Here is a 21,774-nt window from a genome sequence, read left to right as displayed (position 1 = left end):
AATATAATCTCTGCCCTGGTTTAACAGGCCATCAATAACTTCATTGTCCCGCTCAGGAGCTATAGTCAGTTGAAATACTTTAATTTAAGAAACATTCTTGTCCATTTCCTTCACCTACATGTAAGTGAAAATAACTGCAGTTTCCAGAAACATCCTATCAGCATTCACCTCAAAGTTAAAGAGGGGCTTCTATGGGAGCAATTCTAACTCGTCCCATACACACATCATACACTATTATTGTGAATGTGTAAGAAATCAGTCTCTTCAAAACAAGTCCAGATACATTTTCAATTTTTATTTTGCTTTTTGGACAGTTTATTTTCCAGTGTTATCCATAATCATTTCCTTTGTAATTTTTGCATAATTCTTATAAGGCTTTTGAGAGGGCCATTGCTATGTTTCAGACCAACCTGCATAGCAACTGGAAGACAAAAAAAGGGGCTGGACACTGACCCATTAGCAAGAATGAGTAACATGACATTACTTGACATTTCATTGGCACAAAATGGTCTTTTTTTTTTTTCATCCTTCCAAATATCATAATCTTTAATAAACATGATTTCTGAATATCAAAAACAAAATGAAAAAGGATAAGCAGTTTAGTGTACGTTTTAGAGACTTTGGTAACCTTGGGACTCCTACTTGACGAGAGACTACATCCCTGGAACTTCCAAAGCAAATGGCAGTTTGAAAATACTTCTGTAGTAAAGAGTCCCTCTTTAAGATGGAAAGCTGTGAAGGCTGCATGGAATCACTTCCCAGAGTTAGGGAATTAGGAATGGGGAAAGACGAGACAAGTGAGATGTATGCAACAAAACAGCTACCCTAGGGAACTAGACCGAAGCACAGCTGACTACCCATTTCCTATGAATGAATCTGACTTCAACCCGAAGCAATAGCTTTCAGAGGTATACAGTATATTTTTCCCTAAACCCCATTGCAAAGGCAACTATGAGACAGAGCAGCTTAATAAACCCAAGAAATAACCTTTGTAATGAAATAATGTGTTTTTGTTTTTAAATGGAGTCATATCAAAAACTAAACCTGGATTGTTGCAGACCTGAAGCATGGCCAGGACTACTTTTGTTTTCCTTCAATTTGTGATTCTCTCTGAAAAAGCAAACATGTTGAACCACTTCATACCAATTCAGGGGAACCTTGAAAAAGGGTCAGTGTACCTTTATAAGGGCCACTGAGAGAATCATCAAGACTCTTACAAGTAGAAGTAATCTAAGCAGAGGAGATGTGCTGATATAATAGGGGTCAGGGTAAGTGGTGCGTCCACATCCAAATGGGTCAAAATGAGGGATTATAGTAAGGGGGAACCGGGGGTTGCCACAACTACTGAAGGACACGCATTTCAAAAACGTTTGGGTCCCCATGGAGATGATCTCGCATTAGTCACAGGTGCACCAAAACTGGGGAATTCCTCAGAACTGCTCATATCAGGGGCCTAAAACCAGAAAACACAAGCAACAACAGGTTTTATTAGATTATTAGAATTACGCATAACTCATGATTGATTGTCATTTGCCAGCACTGTATATGGCACTGATCATACAGTTCAGTTATTAGTTTACCTTTTCATTGCCAGTGGCCCAAGGAGCCTCCCGCACAACAAAGCCCTTGGATGGGCCTCGTGGTTCTTCCATGCTGGAGGCAGTGGAACCAGAAGGTTTCATATAGGCCATTTTGGCTTCATTTTCAACCACATCAGCCAGCTGAGGGGAAAGATGAAAAGTGACCTTTTTGTCAGTTTAATAATAATAAAACAATTTATTTTCTTCCAAAGTAATGCATGTTTTTACATATTCCTCCTCCAGGTTTAGAAGGTGATCAATGGCTTCATCAACATGTTCTGGACGGCCAGTCACAGTCACCAAATTGGGATCTGCAGCTCCACTCTGAGGGAATCGAACATCAACCTGAAAAAAAAAGGTAAAATAAATTACAGGAAGTTATTCAAATGTTATGTTTCTTTTTATTTATTTTTAACAAGTCATCAAATATTTTGTATGAAATGAGTGATTGAAGATGTGACACCTTTCCAATCTCACCTTAAACTCATCCATGATTTTGCGAATTCCCTTGCCACGTGCCCCTATGATGCGAGCATGGACTTTGCTGTCCAGGGTGATGTCCTCAGAGATCATTTCCTCCAGTTCACCCACTATAGCCTGAATAGCATCACGTGCTGCCACCGCATTCTGTTCATAGCCAGTAATGGTAATCTGATCCTAGAAGACCAAATCAATAAGAGAGGGTGTGTGTGTGGGCATTTCCAAAAAAGGCACTTTTTTTTTAGGCTCCAGCCTGTTACCTGGTTCTCATCATTTTTCTCTGGAAACTGAATGTTGACCTCATGCTCATTGCGGATTTGGGTGATAATGGCACCCTTGCGTCCAATGATCTTGGGGTGATACTTGGGATCCACAGTGATGGTCAGCTTGAAGCTCCTGAGAGCCTGCGGACAAAATTACACATTTATAATATATAATAATTCACATGTGTGATTAGCAAGTGGAAATTTGCACAATGTTTAATTTGCTATTCGGGGTTCAAACTGACCCGATCCTCCTGTTCAGCCTGTAGCTCTTTGACACGCTCAAGAAGACCCTCTTTAGCGCGGTCAAGGTGGGAGGCCAGGCCAGTAATCGAGATAATGTCAGACTGTAACTCATGAGCAGGCACTTGAATATTAACCTGGGAGGAAAATATATTTATTTAGGAAAATAGCAAGAAAATACTGTTCAAATTTTTAGTTCTAGTTATAAATACAATGCATATCTCTAGCCATATATGTGAATTGACTCCTGATGCAGGAACGGATTTAGAATTCCACTGATATCAGCTGTGAAGAGACTAACCTCAAACTCATCCATCATCTTGCGGATTCCACTTCCTTTCTGTCCAATGATGTAGCGATGAAGCTCAAAAGGCACTTCCACCGCAATGGTTACAGGAACCAAAGCCTAAAAGGAAAAATTTGTTATAGCATTTGACTTAAAGAACATACAAACAAGAACTACTGCATAGAAGGACATTTCACTAGAGAGTCACACCTTTAGTGCTTCAACAGCAGCTTCACATCTCTCTTTGCGGCCAGAAAGCACAATGACGTCACACTTCTTTGGGACTAAAGGATCAGCAGGCTCCTTCACTTCTCCGTTGGCCTCTCCATTCTCCTGAACTGGTGCATCAGCTGATGGAGCTGAGGAAAACAAAGTTTGCAGATTTATGTAATAGACAGAGATATAGAGATAGAAAGGGGCCTAAAAAAAAAAAAATGTTAGATTAATGCCTCTGCAAAACACATTAAATATAAATGTTCAAAGGGCACTGCAGGACCCCTTACAGGGGAGAGGATTTTCCAAGGAGCCCCTCATAATAACAGTTTAAGGCTAAAGTTTAATGTGGGTAGGAGGAATGAACATATGAATGCTTTATTGGTGCAAATGGTCCCCATTGAACATGTACTTTTTAATACTACAGCATAATTAAATTAACCATTTACCATTAAATAAACCATAACCATTGACCAAATTCGCAACAGGTCAAAAAAAAAAAAAAAACCTTGCATCGGAGTGCAATTCACATTTTACTATTGATTTCAGAAATAATTTTAAAAGGAATACTCCACTTTTTTGGCAAATAGGCTTATTTTCCAACTCCCCTTGAGTTAAACAGTTGAGTTTTACTGTTTTTGAATCCATTCAGCTGGTCTCTGGGTCTGGTGGTAGCACTTTTAGCTTAGCTTAGATCATTGAACCGGATTAGACCGTTAGCATCTTGCTAAAAAATAACCAAAGAGTTTCAATATTTTTCCCATTTAAAATGTGACTTTTCTGTAGTTTACATCGTGTACAAAGAGCGACGGAAAATGAAAAGTTGCGAAACGTACACACACATGGTACAGCAGCAAAGTTCCTTGATTACTACATTGAAATGAGTATGGTTCCTAGCCATGTCGGCCTATTTTCAGTCAGTCTAAGTATACGATATTAGAGAGGAAGGAAGGGGAGGAAAAAATTTATTTAATTTACCAATCATTACAACCGATCCCGTGGGTGCTTGGGAAAAAACACAAGATAGTCTTCACTAATTTTAACCAATAAGAAATGGATTGCAGCTTTTACAACTTTATTCTTGTATTTATAGTTCATTTGAGACAGTTTTTTGGCATTATTTTATGGCAAATAAGGAGAGTACATTATTGCAATACAAGAGGACGGCAGCACAAAATCTCTCTGCTTACAGCGGGCTTGGTCTCAATTTTTTATTTATATATATATATATATATATATATAGTGATCATGGGCGTGCGCTCCCTCCAATATTACATGCAACTCAAACTCTATCCTATGTATGTGCAAATAAGTGCTTTTTGTAAACTGGTATTTAAATTTTATTTAGAGAAGTGCAACCCTAATAGAAAGTATAGCCCACTCTAGAAAAAAAATTATGTATAACGAATTACTGAGTAATGAGAACGTTTAAATCAGTTAAGCATTCGTCGCAGGTGTATGACAACTTAGCCCAGTTATCATTTACTTGTAACACCAGCAGAAACATAAATCGTCGCCTATGGCTATGTCCATAACTAAACTTACTAAAGACTGAAGCTTAACCACATAGTGGGCTCACAAACCTCTCATTTGGCATGAATCGTTTCCATGAATGAATCATTACACATTCTAACAATTGGTTGTCAAACTATTAGGCTACTTATGTAAAGAAGGCTTTGTACTTCTCTCATGTCCGAATATGTACTAACAGAATCTTTCATATATGCAAAAAAGTTTTGGGAAAAACACCAAGGTATGCTCACGCTGACCGGCAAATCCTAAATATTATACAACAGACAAGTTAAATTGAGACCCCAAATACCTTTTGTAGGTTTAGTTGTCTCATTTAGTTTGCTGATGAGGCTGTGCTGTCAAGTTGCAATGCTAAACTGATATGTTGAGTGCGTGCATGAGCCACAAGCGTGAATACTTTGGATTCCTTTTTTCAGTAGAAAAATGTGATATCCTTTGGATAAGAGCAAGACATAATTCAAAACGGTCCATTTTTATTTGTGTATCTTCAAAATGACAGTGAACCATTGTTCTTTTGTAAAATAAAGAAAACAAAATGTGCTTGCAGTCTTGGTCTATGTGAACCGCTTCCTAAAATGAAGAAAAACTCTGATACCATCTACTTGTCAAACAGACATGAGAAATATATTAAACTATATAAACCTTGAAGTGCCTGCTTTTCAGTTTAAGCTTTGCTTATTTGACATTAATGCATTATACAGTATTGTTCAAAATAATAGCAGTACAATGTGACTAACCAGAATAATCAAGGTTTTTAGTATATTTTTTATTGCTACGTGGCAAACAAGTTACCAGTAGGTTCAGTAGATTGTCAGAAAACAAACAAGACCCAGCATTCATGATATGCACGCTCTTAAGGCTGTGCAATTGGGCAATTAGTTGAAAGGGGTGTGTTCAAAAAAATAGCAGTGTCTACCTTTGACTGTACAAACTCAAAACTATTTTGTACAAACATTTTTTTTTTCTGGGATTTAGCAATCCTGTGAATCACTAAACTAATATTTAGTTGTATGACCACAGTTTTTTAAAACTGCTTGACATCTGTGTGGCATGGAGTCAACCAACTTGTGGCACCTCTCAGCTGTTATTCCACTCCATGATTCTTTAACAACATTCCACAATTCATTCACATTTCTTGGTTTTGCTTCAGAAACAGCATTTTTGATATCACCCCACAAGTTCTCAATTGGATTAAGGTCTGGAGATTGGGCTGGCCACTCCATAACATTAATTTTGTTGGTTTGGAACCAAGACTTTGCCCGTTTACTAGTGTGTTTTGGGTCATTGTCTTGTTGAAACAACCATTTCAAGGGCATGTCCTCTTCAGCATAGGGCAACATGACCTCTTCAAGTATTTTAACATATGCAAACTGATCCATGATCCCTGGTATGCGATAAATAGGCCCAACACCATAGTAGGAGAAACATGCCCATATCATGATGCTTGCACCTCCATGCTTCACTGTCTTCACTGTGTACTGTGGCTTGAATTCAGAGTTTGGGGGTCGTCTCGCAAACTGCCTGTGGCCCTTGGACCCAAAAAGAACAATTTTACTCTCATCAGTCCACAAAATGTCCCTCCATTTCTCTTTAGGCCAGTTGATGTGTTCTTTGGCAAATTGTAACCTCTTCTGCACATGCCTTTTTTTTAACAGAGGGACTTTGCGGGGGATTCTTGAAAATAGATTAGCTTCACACAGACGTCTTCTAACTGTCACAGTACTTACAGGTAACTCCAGACTGTCTTTGATCATCCTGGAGGTGATCATTGGCTGAGCCTTTGCCATTCTGGTTATTCTTCTATCCATTTTGATGGTTGTCTTCCGTTTTCTTCCACGTCTCTCTGGTTTTGCTCTCCATTTTAAGGCATTGGAGATCATTTTAGCTGAACAGCCTATCATTTTTTGCACCTCTTTATAGGTTTTCCCCTCTCTAATCAACTTTTTAATCAAAGTACGCTGTTCTTCTGAACAATGTCTTGAACGACCCATTTTCCTCAGCTTTCAAATGCATGTTCAACAAGTGTTGGCTTCATCCTTAAATAGGGGCCACCTGATTCACACCTGTTTCTTCACAAAATTGATGACCTCAATGATTGAATGCCACACTGCTATTTTTTTGAACACATCCCTTTCAACTAATTCAACTAATTGCCCAATTGCACAGCCTTAAGAGCGTGCATATCATGAATGCTGGGTCTCATTTGTTTTCTGAGAATCTACTGAACCTACTGGTAACTTGTTTGCCACGTTGCAATAAAATAATATACGAAAAACCTTGATTATTCTGGTTAGTCACATTGTACTGCTATTATTTTGAACAATACTGTATAAGTCACTTTGGAATATAAATCATAGCACGTTTCAGAAGATTAAAAACTTGAGTTGCAGACCGGAAAATAAGGTATAATTCAATTACATTTTATTTGTATATCACTTAGGGGTGTCCATGGTTAACCGATTAACCGATTAACCGTTAAAAATTGCGTAACCGAGTGAAACATTTTGCTCGGTTAAGTGACGTCAATGGCGTGCATTGAATTTAGTTGTAATACATTTTTGCACCACCAGAGACCGCCAGAGCGCTCCCAGACATTTGTAATGTCCACAAGAAGAAGTCATTTTTCTAATATGAAGCGGGCAAAAAAAAGTACAGCGTTGGAGCACTTTAAAATTGACAGTGACGGGGCAAAATGCAAGTATCGCAATACAGTGCTTAGATATACTTCAAGTACAACCTCGTTGTTGTAATCTCAACAGCCAACACCCGGGCATCATTAGGCCGGTCAGGACACACTGGATGCGTGGCGATGGGCGAAAGCATCTCAGCTGCGTGGCGTGTCTGTTTTTAATTCGGCTCCCATGTTAACAGGTTAGAGCTTGCCGACTGCCTGCGTGAGACGCGCGGCTCAGGCGCGGCTCGACGCGTGCATGCTAGAAATAGAACCGACGCCTTGTTGGAAGCGTTTCCAGGCAAAATATAATAGGAAAATATGTTTGTCATTTTGTACAGAAATACATATTAATTCATGACATTTTGATATTTGAAAGTCAATAGGTTGACATAAATTCAGATATAAATGTAATTAAAATATTTTTTTTATCGATTTTCAAATATTGTACCTGTCAAACATAGTCATAAGCCCTATTCGTACGGGACTAGTTTTACAGGGGGTCGTTAGAGAAATCTCCGTTTCACAGACGTACTTAGTGATTTTAATCCCGTCCGAATCTGCCACGTCTGAGTTTTTCTCACACAACCTCTGTGATAATTCCAGAGCAAATTTACTACCGTTTTTCAGCAAACTCAGTGATCCTCTGAGAAAGCTAATCCCGTCCGAATGCGAATGTCTGTGATTGCCGGTGATATTTTATTTCACAACGCGGTTCCTTGTGTGTTTTGGCCAACGTGAATTACCGTAGATGCTCTTACTGCGCGGATGTTTGATAGATTTGCTTAGCGGCAAATAAATAATAATAATAAAAAATACAAATAATAAAATCAAAAGCAAGATCGCGTAAACAGTTAATACCGGCTATTGTAATATCAGCATCAGGTAAGATTACTCACGTTTATTTATGTACTCAGTTACATTAAAAAAAAAAAAAAAAAAAGGAAAACAAGTTAAACTAAAAAGAACCACACATTAACAAGGTTTGCTATACTAGCCATCTAGTATTTATTGTGTAATAATACTAATGGCAATCATTTTGAATGAATGCAATGCACGCATACACAGCGCGTGATCTCTGTGACGCCCAGATGCACAAATCAGACCCTCCCACCTCTGTAATAAACACGGAGATACTAGTCCCGTCCGAATTGGTACATGAAAATCACAGACGTCAGGTGGTAAGAATCGAAACTCAAACGTAGTTTAGAAAACTAGTCCCGTCCGAATAGTGCTATAGCCTTAGCGAGGCGGCCGCGGAGCCTGCTTGTTACCTTCGCCTAAACACGGAAAGTTACATAACTATTACTAGAGTCTGTTCCTTTATAAGATAGCCAAAGGTCGGTGTATATTTGCTTTATACATTTTAGGCTTATTCTCAAATTCAGATTGTGTTAGTGGGCGAGATTATTAGGCAGTTTTAATAGGACAATTTGACCAGAGAGATTAAATTTTGTCGGACATTTCTTTTTTTTTTTTTCGGCCAATGTCCGGAAATTACCGGACAACGGAAACCCTGGCGCACACTATGGTTAACCGAGTATTAACCGCTAAGGGCCTCGGTTAACGGTTAATGAAAAACTTGAAAACGTGCAGCCCTAATATCACTTTTTACGATACAGATCATTGCAAAGCTACTTTCCAGAAAACTAGGTTTCAACAATATTTAGTAGTAGCTTATCCGCAGTGTAGCAAATGATTTTGCAGACCCCCTGGCTTTATGTCAAGGGAAAGTTGTGGTTTCCATTTTAAAGATAGATCAAGAGACATTTGATTTCTATGATATGACCTTCTAATTATTGATATTCACTGTGGTATTTACCTTGCTGGTCATCTCGGTCTGGAAACTTGATCTGCACATTGTGGTCTTTAGTGATCTGCTGTATGCGAGAGCCTTTAGGCCCCATTATGGAGCGGTGGAACTTCTGAGGGATCACACACTCCATGGTCACTTGAGCATCCTGCAAATTAAGAGGAACGTGTGGTCTGTTACATCTTTAAAATAGAATAAATGCAGCAGTCTGAGATTGGGATCGCATTGATGCATTGCAGATGGTTACATCTACCTACCAAATCCTCAATCATCTCCAGCATGCGTTTCTTTGCTGCCTCCACACAATCTTTGGCTCCCTTTAGGGTGACCTTATCGCTCTGTGTGGCAGTTCGGGGGAAACTGACTATAACACCACCATACTCGTCAGCAATGTCCCTCAGGACTTGGCCACGACGTGCCACGAAGAACCGATGGTGCTTGGGATCGACAATCATGAAATCTTCTACTATGTTATCCTGATATCAGAAAAATGAATTAAGAATCATTAAGGGGCAAATAGGATCCAAAAAGTAGGGCAAATCCATTTAGAAGATTCAAATTTTTCTGAGGATCAGTGTTGAGGTTGAAAACAAATAAATAAAAAATGACCATGGGGACTTACCAAGCTCTTAATAAGTGCCTCCAGTTCCTTCTGTGCTTCTGCTACAGCTTCCTCTGTACCAATGACTGTGATCAGTTCCTGATCCTTATCATCAGCAGTGGGGAAGATGATCCTGGCGCCTGTGCTGTCCCGCACCTTGCGGATATTTCCACCTCCTTTTCCAATAAGGAACTTGTGATATTCAGGTTTGGCACGAAGCTCAACTGTGTGGCTTTTAATTTGCTAATAAAAAAAAAAATAATAATAAATAAAAAAAAATAAAAAAAAAATCACAAACAACTTGTCACAAATTCGTAGCTCTAAAGTAGACTTTTTTTTTTTGGCGCAATATTGACTGGCCATGTGTTTAAAGCAATTTGGAAACTTGTACGAACAAATCCTGAGCCCAGATGAAATGCCAAGCACAACATCAGTTCTTGAAGGAAACCAATCCCTTCAGACGTACCTTTTCTTCTGCCAGGGACAGCAGTTGTTTCTTGGCTTTCTCTACCTCATCCGCTGTGCCTCTGATTGTCACTGCATCGATTCCAGAGCCCTCAGTTGGGAAATGGATGTGCACGCCACCACACTCCTCCATGATGGAACGCACAAAACGCCCCTTGGAGCCAATTAGGGAGTTGTGCAGTTTTGAGGGGATGCACACCTCAACCTCTGTAATATTTGCCTGCAAAAAAAAAAAAAATAGAATAAATACATTCCCTTCCATCCACATGCACTACAACTAGGGGTTGTAGAGACACCTATCCCACGAGACAAGACAGGGTTCACAAGAACGAGACTTTTTTTTGTAAGAAATCCTCGATATATAGGGAAAAATTGTCTTATTCAACAGAAAAACACAAAATGCAAAAAAAATGCGTTTTGAGTCAACTTTATCAAATTAAACTTCTATTTTAATGGATTAAAAGCAGCAATAACCAACATGTGAATTAGAGCTGCAAGATTCTGTATAAATTGAGATTATATCTAAATTGGAGATTCTCTCATGAATAAAAGAAAAAAAAAACAATTTAACGATATTGCGTTACAATACATACACGTGTTAATATACTTTGTTTTGATTGTATAGTATGGGTATAAACATTTATTCTCTCTACAATAGCAGTTTTATCCCAGTACTTCTGTTATCTTAATGTCTGTAACAGAAATGATGTGTGGGTGAAAAGACCATTTGTGTTGCTCTTTCTGGATCAGCTGCAGCATGAATGATTCATTAACATGGACCGCGACATATCGGAATCATTGTCATTCAGGGTTTTTGAATTGAGATCCCCATCTTTAAACGATTAATCTTGCAGCTCTAATGTAAACACAGCAAATTGTTTTGCAAGAATAGTCATGTACTCGTGAGACCAGTAGGATCTCATGAGACATCAGATCTCACGAGATCTTGCGCCACGAGATCTCATCACGTCCCTACCTACCACTACAAGGTTTTTGAAATAAGCCTCCAATGCTGATTGCATTTGTTTCCCATTGTAATATTTATTTTTAAAAATCCCTGTGATTTCTCCAGTCTTCAGTGTCACATGATCCTTCAGAAATCAAAGTTTTGTATGGTAGTGTGCTTCTTAACGGTTTCAAAAATACAACATATCAAAAAACCTCACCAGTTCTTTCTGAATGGCAAGGACCCTGTTTTTTGCGGCCTCGCAGTTTGCCTTCTTTCCTGTGATGACAATCATTTCAGAGTTGCTGTTTTCTGCAGGCAGATCAATCTTAGTGTTAGTCTCTTCCCGGATCTGAAAAAAAAAAAAAAAAAAAGAAAAATAGTGCCAGTAAGTAAACAGACTGAAAATGGATGAATGTGCAAGTCGTCTAAAAAGTAACTTCTTACCTTCTTTATATTTGCTCCTCCTTTGCCAATTATATTTTTGTGGAATTGCTTGAAAATGGGGACTGAGACAGAAAAGCTGTTCTCAACCTGGAAAAGAACAAAAATAAGATGGTTTAGGAAACGCTAAGATTGACGTGGTCGTATTACAGACTGTTAAGACCAAAAAATACTTCTACACACAGCCTGTCACACTAATTCTAATTAAAAGCATGCATGTACACCAGCTGTTGGCTTATGCACAATAAAGTTTCACCCTTGTCCAGTGAATCTCCAGAAGTTGTGTGTGTATACTATAAAAGTATGTTTGCTTAAAAAATAAAAAAAAATTAAATGGGATGCACAGAGTACCGTTTACCATGTGTACTGATGTTGAAATTCATATTTCAATTCATATCATGCGCATTGGCTATTGAATGAGTTTATTAAAGAAAAAAGAAAAAAAAGAAAAAAGATACTAAGAGTTGTAAGGCCGGTTTGCACCTAACAATAGTTTTAATCTAATTCTATGAGAATAGGGAAGTACGTCACAACAATAAGCACAAAGAAAAACTAAATGGAATAACTTTCAGAATATATTTTTCCAGCTAATTAAAAATTCTGTTTATCTTCTCAAACTATAGGCTGACATCCACTACCAGTCAAAAGTTTTTGAACCGTAAGATTTTTTTAAAGAATTCTCTTCTGCTCACTAAGCCTGCATTTATTTAATCCAAAATACAGCAAAAACTTAACATTTGGATTTTTTTTTAATCTTTATAATTAAATATTTTCAAGTGTGATTTATCCCCTTGATTTCCAAGCTGAATTATTATCATCATTACTCCAGACGCACTCGTCAAATTAATCCATGACTTTTCCTAATTTTTTATTTTTATTTTTACAAAGTGGTAAAATATCTTTCCAACGATATATAGTTTGTCATGCTTCGATTAGCCATCCCACAGAATAAAATTACTATTATTTATTTCATGTTTTGATTGGTAATTATAGATTAAAACAATTGTGCTTTAGCCAAGATAAAGAATATGAAAAGTGCTCGGAGTTGCTGCAGAAAAAATAAAATAAAAATAAAATAAAAAAAACAATTGGAACAAACAAAAGCAACAACAAAAACAAGTTGCTGGAGACGTGCTTATTATTGAAAATGCAAACTGATTCTCTGCCAGCAGGAGGCGCTTTTAGAGTGATAAAACTAGCGGTTTCCCCAGTAACAGCTGTAAATTAAAGCAGATCCACTCATAAATGCTTCTTTATCAGATATATTGAAAGGCAAAGAAACTTTTCTGAAGACAGTCTCCTTCAGAGATACATTCATATAAAACACCCGCGACGTGTTATGATTTTTAAACATGCAGTGCTCATGTTTGCGCAACGAAATCAAAAACCATAAACAAATCAATGTATGGGAAACACTGGTAATGTTTATCAAAATTTCGGAAAGGCGTTTAAAAATCATTTCACCATTACTGAGAAAAAAAAATATATAGCGATACATGTTGATAATGAATTATTGTCCACCCCTAAGCCTATCGTATATTAAATAGATTATAATAGATAGAATTATAATAGATAAGGTCCATAGACTGTATAAAAACATGGATGTAGTGTCCGTGATGTCACCCATAGGTTCTGAAGAGAGTTTTTGAAACCAAAAGAGGGCAGAGCGGGCCGTCACCATCTTGGCAGCATGTCACCACGCGTCACTCTAGGGTAATCAAAAATGGGCAAAAAGGCAGGAGCTGGTTGCTGAAGCCACACCTACCTACCGCGACGGTGGTGACAGCAGCAGCAATCCACCTGTCACTTTAGTGGCCACGCCCTTAATTATGCAGAACTTTAAGGCTTAATAGAATTAAAATGATGAATTAAAAAAAAAAAAAAAAAAAAAATATGATTCAACCCCCTCACAGTTCTCAGGAAGGGTAAAATTAGCTATATAGACCAAAATAATTTTTTGCACCAGGCTGTAAACGGGTTTTTTTTCTGCTGCAAAGTTGGTGCATTGTAACATGGGGAGTCTATGGGACTGACTCCCTATTGCAGCGAGCCTCAAGCGGCCAGTCGATGAATTACAGTTTTAGTCACTTCTGTATGGGCTTCACGGGAAAGAGCAGGAGGTTGCCGCTCCATAAGGTAATTGCATTGTGGGAAAAAACAAGAATGAAAAATCCCATTGCTAAAATTAGTGTTTCTGTTATACTGATTCCCAACCTCAGCAATTACGGAGTTGAATGAGACTCTGCGATAGAAAATTCTGGAAATAAGAAAGTGTGTGTACCATTTCAGCCACCATTTTCTGCATAAACTTTGTGCACTTTTCCACCTCAGTGCGAGGCCCACGCAGTTGTACAATGTCACTTTTCTGCGTTGGGTCAGGGAAGTTGATCATGACCTGAAAGCAAGGAGAAAAAAAAAAGTTTCCTTCATAAGACACAAAAATGTGACCTTGAAAAAAAAATATGCCATGCCATCTTAAAACATTTACCTCAGGGAACTTATCCCGAATTTCCTTAACTTTCTCCCCTTTCTGTCCGATGATGGCTCGATGAAAACGCTGTTCAATGATCATGTCCTTTGTACGCTCATTCTCCTGTTGAAAACATCACAGTCTTAGAGACTTTCAGTCAAGTGTTGCCAGGCAACTCCAGCAAATAACCCAGAGGACTTTATACTCTGAGGCTGTAGAGCCTACGGATGTTTTTTTTCACCAACTACACACACAACTGAATCCAGTTTCAGCATTACGCAAATAAATTCACAGTAGACAGTAACCTAAAGTAAATCATCTAAGACAAACGCAAACGATACAAGCACACAACTGGTATACACTAACCTTAAAAACCACTGTGGAGAGAATATGGTAAACGGAGCCTGCTTTATTCAATTACAAATCTATCTAACTTGCCATGCGTGACGCGAGCTCGAGCAGCTCCTTCTTGGCCTCCTGCACGCCCTGGGGGTCACCCTCGATACGGATCAGGTTGCTCTTCTCGTGGTCAGGTGGAATGCGGACTGACACTTTGTGCAGCTCCTTTATGCGGTTAACTAGATGCAGAGGGGAAAAAATGGGTTTATGAAGGATACATGAATGTGTTCACATAATATCTGCTATAAACCTCAATACAGCTATACTCACTGTTTGCGCCGCCTTTCCCAATTAAGTGGCGGTGGAACTTGGGGTCCACACTAATCTCTGTGTAGTCCATTCGGCTAATCTTTTATAAATAATACATGAAAATCAACCAAATTGTTCACGCTGAGGCCAATATATACCTAAACATAATGCAAGTGAAAGTGTTTGCCACGAAATAGAAAAGTTAAAGTCTTACCAGATCCGTAACAATGGCCTCAATCTGACCCTGTACTATCTGTACATCTTTGGTGGGACCCTCCAGCGTGATCTTTTCCTCTCCCTCAGTGAACTCAATGTGCACCTGTTGATAAACACCATAGTCTTACTGACCTGATAATTCAAATGGTTCAAAATTAAGACATCAAAATTTACTTAACCTCGTTTGGTTCCAAACCTATAAAACTACCATTCATCTTTCGAACACGAATGAAGCGATTTTAATCAAACCTGAGGAATTTCAGTCCATCCATTCACAGACCATTCCACCAAAACGTTGATGCTTCAAGAAGTTCAATGTATCTGCATTAATGAATCTTCATATGCAAATAACAGGCTAAATTTATTCAGTTTGTCATATCGGTTCAGAAGTGTCAATTAAATGATGCATATGAAAATAGTTCCGCAAACAAGACTTTGTTTTGTCAGGTTTGAAACCGCATGAGGGTGTATACAATAAAATACAATATCATCTGGCTATGTATTATTTTAATACAAAAAGAACTAATGTGTTTGCGACTCTTGGGTGTTTCTTCTTGGCTAGATTCCAGTGTCATTCTAAACTACCTGTGCAGGTTGACAACTACTGTGACCTTTGTACTGTCACTCTGACATTTTACTCTGGTCAAAAACCTCTAATCATTAGCTACACCTACACATTTCCCCTCATTGAGCAAGACAATGGAGAATTCTGGCTTAGCACTCCTGACTTGATTAGTGGAAAGTTGACTCGCCTTGGGCATTTGTTGTGTGACCTTTGCCAGATTCTGTCCTTTCTTGCCAATGATGAAACGATGAAGCCAAGAGGGAGCGGTGACTGAGGACACAGTGTAGCTGTTGGCCTGTAAGGGAAAAAAGAAAAAGGGTCAAAGGTTACACAGTCCAATTGATAGCATTTCTGCAGTAATATTGTCAAAACATTTCCTAAATAAAAGATAAAAGTGAAGTGCGCAAAAAAGAGCTTGAGGGAAGGAATTTTTGTACTTATACACGCAGAGGGGGAAGGAAAACGAGCTTGTTTACCTTGGCATACACTTCAGTGAGTGCCTGGCCCAGCCGGTCTGGCTCCCCACGCAGGATTACTGTCTCTGAGCTGCTGTCGAGGGGTGGGATCTCGACCGAGACGCCAGTCCTATCCAGGATCTCTTGCAGGGTGTTACCCTTAGGCCCAATCACATACTTGTGCTGAGATTTCTTCACCTCCACTGCAATAGTGGTAGCATTCTTCTTCTGAAATGAGCAAAAGGCCACATTTCAAATCATTACTTCTTTCACATAGAAATTCAGCTTTGTGTTTCAGAAGCATACTGTGGATTTTGGCAAAGTCAACAATAGTCCATTCATTATTCTGTCATTGCCCACCTTCTCCTCATAAATCTTCTTGATCTTAGCTATGGCCAGGGCCACCTGCTCTTTCTCCCCAGTGATGACGATCTCCGTTTTGTTCACACTTGGTGGGGGGACATTAATGCGGGCTCCTGTCTCCTGCATCAATTCCCCCACCAGCTTGTTATAAGCTCCAGTGATGAAGGGATGATACACCTTTTCAATGTTCATTCTCTCCACAGCACGCTTATCCTGCAATGATTTAATGAAACCATCATTTACAATGTTGTTTATTAATTAATGACTAAATAAATAATTAGCACTATCCCACATCATCGGATTTGGAACTGTGTGATAAGCAAAAAAAATAAAACACATTTCAGACCTGCTCAGCAGAGATGAGCAGGATCTCGTGCTTGGCCTTCTCCAAGCCTTCCTTGGTTCCAGAGATCTTGATGAAGTTACTGGGGTCTTCGGGTCTAGGGATCTGGATCTTGGTGGCAGTCTTCAGTTCAAGCTCCTGCAGCTTCTCCCCACTCTTGCCAATGACAAAGCGATGATGTTCTTTGGGGATGGCCACAGTAGCTGAAGCCTGTAGTCAAGTAAATACAGAAGTTACAAATATTATTATTTTGGCTTACACAGACCAGCTGATAATCATTATCAGGCTCTCTTCATGACAAATAGCGATAAAACATTGAAATTAAAACCCTATACCTTTTTATTACAGAATATTTCATATTACCTGAGTCTGCAGTCGGGACACAATCTCTTTGCGGGCTTTCATGACTGCGTCATGCTTCCCAGAGACCATTATGGAGAGGCCTTGGTCTTTAGCCATGGAGAGTTCCAGGTGGGCTCCAGTCTTGTGCATAATGTCAAGACAGACTTTAGCCTGGTCTCCTTCTCCAAACTGGTTGATGTCCTTGTACTTGCGCTCTTCCAGAGGCACATGGAAAACCTGTATTTATCAAAGTGGAAACCAATCAAACTCTTGAATCAATATTCCCTGATATGGTTGTGGGGATAGACTATAGTATGGTGTATGGGTATAAAAATTGAGCATATAGCCCAAGGAATGATAGTGACTGTAACAAGCTCAATGATTGTACCTGGGTGATTACTGAGGACTTGAGCGGTCTGATCTTGGTCGTCCAGGCATTTCCAGTCTCCTGGACCCCCTCTGGCAAAGCCTTTTCAGGCAGAGGGGGAAAGGCATCCTTGTAGGTGGGAAGGCTATCCTCATCTTCGGCACCACTAGGGCCTGCCACAGCAGCTAACAGGAAGAGAAAGATCCAAAATATAGCATTAACTTTGCCAGAGAATGGTTACTGGTCAAAGTCAGAAATGGCTAAAATGGCCACACACCTTTGGCCTTCTCCGGCTGAAGGCCACTGCGATGCTCATTAAAGCTTTCTTGCGTAAGTACAGCGACTGAGCTCATGGTCGAAATCCCACGTTTACACGGAGTCCGAGTGTGCCACTAAGAGAAAAAGATAACATGTAATTACTGCATAAAGGAACAGTGTTAAGCGTATCTATGAAATTATGACAGAGATAAAACAAAATGCACACTGGCAGTTAAAACAGAACCATTATTAACTTGGGTGGAGCTGAAATCTTTTCAAAAAACAAAAAAACAAAGTGACAAAAGCTATTCACCACATCTATTTTCTGTGATCCTGATCTTACTGGAAGCAAATACATGCAGGTTTAAATTTATTTTTTTATCAAATTAGACTTCTCTCTGCTGACGTTTGCCGGACTACTCCAAACACTTAGTCCACTTAAACTCAACCCATTTATTCAAAACTGCCACCATCCAACCAAGAACCAATTGACCAAAGTCCCAGTCCTATTTTTATTTTGTTTATTTTACAATAACCCATTTAATTTAGACCGATGCATGTCAAAAGAGAGAACTTTCCTATGTTACTACTTCGGTAACATCACGACTTTAAAGAAAGGGGAGAAAACTAAAATATTTTGGAAAATAATTTCACAAAACGGTGCGATTTGTTCTAATCAATATAAGAGAACACTATCAGTAATTTTAAATGCAACTGATCCATTTTGTGGAAGGTCAAAGTTGCCCATCTGTTACCTTGTCCAAGGGCTAATTCTAAGCCACCGAGTTAGTTGAACGAGCTCTTAAGCTAAGAGGCTTTCCCCACTAACCCTTATTTGCTGTACCCCTAGTATGAAGAGCAGCGAAAAGAATGTTTCTCCTTTGTAAATAAGAGTTCCACATTTAATTGAAAACATGCATGGCACACCTCAGTGAAATATCTACTTGGCAGATTGCTCCCCCTACACCCAGTACAAGACTCTGAGGAAGAGAAAAGATTATAAACGCTGAGACGACTGTTACATCCATGAGGCCTTGAGCCCTGAAAGACCACTCATTCGCTGTAGAAATTTCCATGTCAAAGACTTAACACAGCTCTTCAAGAATAATACATAGGTAGAAAAGGTGGTGTGCAAAACTATACAGTAAAATGGAAGACTATTATCTATAGAAGATGTAACCCTTGGGGTAACTAACTATCACTCGTGTATTTGGTCATACAACATTCCTTCCAGTTCACGCTGACAATCTGGCCCCTCAACCCCCACAAATGCAAACTCAAAACCTCACAGTACAAGGCTGTTTTACTGTGCTTCTCTGCATGCCCCTGTCAGGGCCTCTTCCTCTACAGGCCTCCTAAAGACTTGGACCCAGAGGCTAAAACCTCAGACACATACATAAGGCTCAAGGCACAAACACCCCAAAGGAATTGATCCACAAGCCAAACACTAAAAGTCCTTCAAATGCTCAAATGACTAGTTTTATGTAACGCTTAAATCATATGATCACTCATAAGATGTGATTTGATCTTAAAGATCAGGCTGAACAACTTGTGACCCATTGGTATAAACAAGACAAACAAGGATCTGGTTCAAAGCAAACATTTGGTATGTCAGCAAATAAATCTAGTAGAAACAAAGACGGTGGTCAATCTTACCAGCTAAATGGTCAGTTACCAGATAATCCGTCCTGTAAAGCTGCCCGTGCGTGTCAGCCTGCCAGCTTTTGCCTAAAAACAAATAGAAAATGGAAAAGGAAATTTAGTCAATGATGCAAAACCACTTTAGGTTGCCAGAACTTAGTTACACGTGGCATGGTTTGTATTTGCATTTCTTAAGACACGACATAATTCTTCTTTAAATACATGCAAATGTGATTCATTAAATAAAACTGGAAATAGGAACTGAAGAACTGGTGCTGTCACTTACTTGTTAGTTTTCCTTTACCGGTTTCAAAATATTTAAATCAACACTCTTGAAAATATACATTCGCAAATGAATTTATATAAAGACTGTGAAAGATTCAAAACTAAACTACAACAACAACAAAAACTAATAGTTTCTTTAAGTGTTGAAATGGCCCAGCGGCTCTCCGAATTGCTAACGTGGCCATTCCTGCGTATGTCAGATTTAAATATGGCGGATTTACGTTACATTCGCTCTTAGAATGACAAAATACAGCTGGCGAAACAGTTTAATATAAACATAAAATAATAGTTTTGTGTGTGTAAAAACGAGTTTCGTGTGTAAAATGTTCACCCTGTTGTATACATGCGCGCTACGTCAACTCATGACACGCCATGCTAACGGCTAACAGAGTAGGAAAGACGAATTCCTCGTTTAACACTTCATAATTTCGCAATTATTTACATCTAAAATATATATATTACGAGAGGGGTTGATTGGTACATACTTAATCGAACTAATAACTTGTGTTGTTGGAAAACACGACAGTGTTTTTGTTTTTTCTTTGCGGCGATGAAAAACTTGTCCTGGCTATACACCAACTCCAGTAAACTTTGAGCTGCGCGTGCGCCATAGTGACACGTACACCAGTTAGCGCGAGCGCTAACACACACTTGATTAGAAAACTTTACTCGTATTGATCCTTTATAAGCCTAATGTCCCGAGAATGACAACATCTCACAAGTGCACACTGAAAACACGGCCTCGGTTGATAGGCCAATGTTAATGTCTAGTCAAGATCAGCATTAAGCGGCTGTCCACACAAAGTCCACGTAGGCATTAGAGCAAAGGGTGAAACAGTGGGGAGAAATTGACATGGAGTCGAGCCAGAGCACATTTTCATGGCAAAAACATTCAGAACGACGTGCGATTGTGTGCGTATCAGAAGTCAAGAAGAACAATGCAGACTTTCGGATGTATAATGTATATAGATTGATTTACAGAATGAATTGTTACTTACTTGTGTTTGTGTTCCCGTCTGCCCTGTGTGGTGCAGAAGCTCGTAGTGAAACTCCACTGGCGAAAGGGAGGAGCAGCGGTCTGTAAGTTATATAGCTCAAGCCTCCTCCAATCACATTCCCTCACGTCACATCGCCCTTACAGATCATACATGTCTTTCTAAATAGGAAAGGCAGTAACATGTAGTGGTGGAGGGGATTTGGATTCATCTCAGTGAGAGAATTTTGAATCTTTTCACCAGAAATCTTTTGAATCTTTCCACCAGTTTCCGCGTTCGTTCTTTCCGCAGGTTGCATCAGCAGCAGCAGTAGGTGGCCATAAGATTATAATGCATTGTTTATAATGAATCAGTCAATGAATTATTCCTCAATAAACAACGAGGGGAGTCAAAATAACTCATACTGTACTAAAACCTTGATCAAAAGTATTTTAATAAAACGTGCAAATATACCAAAAGCGTTTATATACTAAAGTAACTCAAATGGATTGGTTTTTGGATTCAATTGTGTAAATCAAATCTTTTAAAGCGGGAGGAAAAAACATCATTTGCCACATAATATACATTATTGTTGATCCATATGAACCCTTTAAATTCACAAGTTATTAAATTATTCATTAATAAACATCACCAGTTATTTATTGTTTAAACAGTAACCAAGGTGAAAACAACTCATACTGTAATTTACATTAGTCAACATTTGAAGTGGATCAAAACCTTTTATCAAAGTTGTCTTAAAACTTTTTGGATTCACTTCATATGTTGACTACTATATTTAGATGATCAAATATATTAACGTCTTAAAGGGTTAGTTTGTCCAAAAATAAAAATTAGGCCATAAGTTACTCACCCTCAAGGCAGGTGTATATGATTTTCTTCTTTCAGACGAATCCAGTCGGAGTAATATTAAAAATTGACTTTGATCTTCCAAGATGTTTACTGGCACTCAGCGGGTGTTGCAGTGCTTCAGTCCAAAAGAAGTGAAATAAAAAGCACCCATCCATTAAAAAAAAAGTGTGTCAATTAGCTCCGAGGGGTGAACAAAGGCCTCCTGTAAGCCAATGAATCAGCTCCGGTTGGATGACGTACCCTTATTATTAGTTATTCACAAAAAAATAACAATTCTGTCAACCTTTACTCACTCTCAAGTTGTTACAAATCCATATCTGAGTGTGTTTCTTCTGCTGAACATAAAAGATATTCTGAAGAATGTTGGTAGCCAAATGGTTGCTGGTCCTCGTTATTAATTTACTTTTTTGTTTGTTTTGTTTTGTTTTTTTGTTAAAAA

At 38.8% G+C, this 21,774-nt stretch overlaps 1 protein-coding gene across 2 annotated transcripts; it reads right to left on the bottom strand.

The window, feature by feature from the left end:
• Positions 1–274: 274 nt before the first annotated feature.
• hdlbpa (high density lipoprotein binding protein a) lies at positions 275–20,602 on the bottom strand. Of its 2 annotated transcripts, none has more exons than XM_052559152.1 (28): positions 20,490–20,602; positions 19,222–19,293; positions 17,585–17,699; positions 17,329–17,492; positions 16,962–17,177; positions 16,602–16,808; positions 16,253–16,468; positions 15,914–16,120; positions 15,625–15,732; positions 14,871–14,975; positions 14,678–14,756; positions 14,447–14,586; positions 14,027–14,131; positions 13,820–13,933; positions 11,542–11,628; positions 11,315–11,446; positions 10,150–10,368; positions 9,705–9,926; positions 9,340–9,558; positions 9,092–9,230; positions 3,063–3,211; positions 2,868–2,972; positions 2,569–2,703; positions 2,321–2,464; positions 2,058–2,237; positions 1,809–1,925; positions 1,581–1,721; positions 275–1,453 (listed from the first exon to the last, which is right to left on the bottom strand). In XM_052559152.1, exons 3-28 carry the CDS (start codon positions 17,658–17,660, stop codon positions 1,361–1,363), a joined length of 3,819 nt encoding a protein of 1,272 aa, XP_052415112.1. In that variant the 5' UTR covers positions 17,661–17,699; positions 19,222–19,293; positions 20,490–20,602; the 3' UTR covers positions 275–1,360. The 2 variants fall into 2 exon arrangements, with proteins under 2 accessions (XP_052415112.1, XP_052415113.1); XM_052559153.1 differs by lacking the exon at positions 20,490–20,602 and adding an exon at positions 19,977–20,074.
• Between the last annotated feature and the right edge of the window lie 1,172 nt (positions 20,603–21,774).

Source organism: Carassius gibelio, chromosome B6 (assembly GCF_023724105.1).
Source record: "Carassius gibelio isolate Cgi1373 ecotype wild population from Czech Republic chromosome B6, carGib1.2-hapl.c, whole genome shotgun sequence".
Lineage (NCBI taxonomy): Eukaryota > Metazoa > Chordata > Actinopteri > Cypriniformes > Cyprinidae > Carassius > Carassius gibelio.
The sequence above is the reverse complement of the archived record's forward strand: the minus strand, read 5'-3'. Positions and strand labels throughout refer to the sequence as shown.

What these genes read in the sequence shown, in the direction of transcription:
- hdlbpa (XM_052559152.1), bottom strand. Translation starts at nt 17,660, where the DNA reads ATGAGCTCAGTCGCTGTACTTACGCAAGAAAGCTTTAATGAGCATCGC. An exon ending in TCACACAACAAATGCCCAAG is followed by an intron (nt 14,976 to 15,624) that starts GCGAGTCAACTT and finishes GTTTATCAACAG; the next exon opens with GTGCACATTGAGTTCACTGA. An exon ending in GGGCCACTGGCAATGAAAAG is followed by an intron (nt 1,454 to 1,580) that starts GTAAACTAATAA and finishes TTCTGGTTTTAG; the next exon opens with GCCCCTGATATGAGCAGTTC.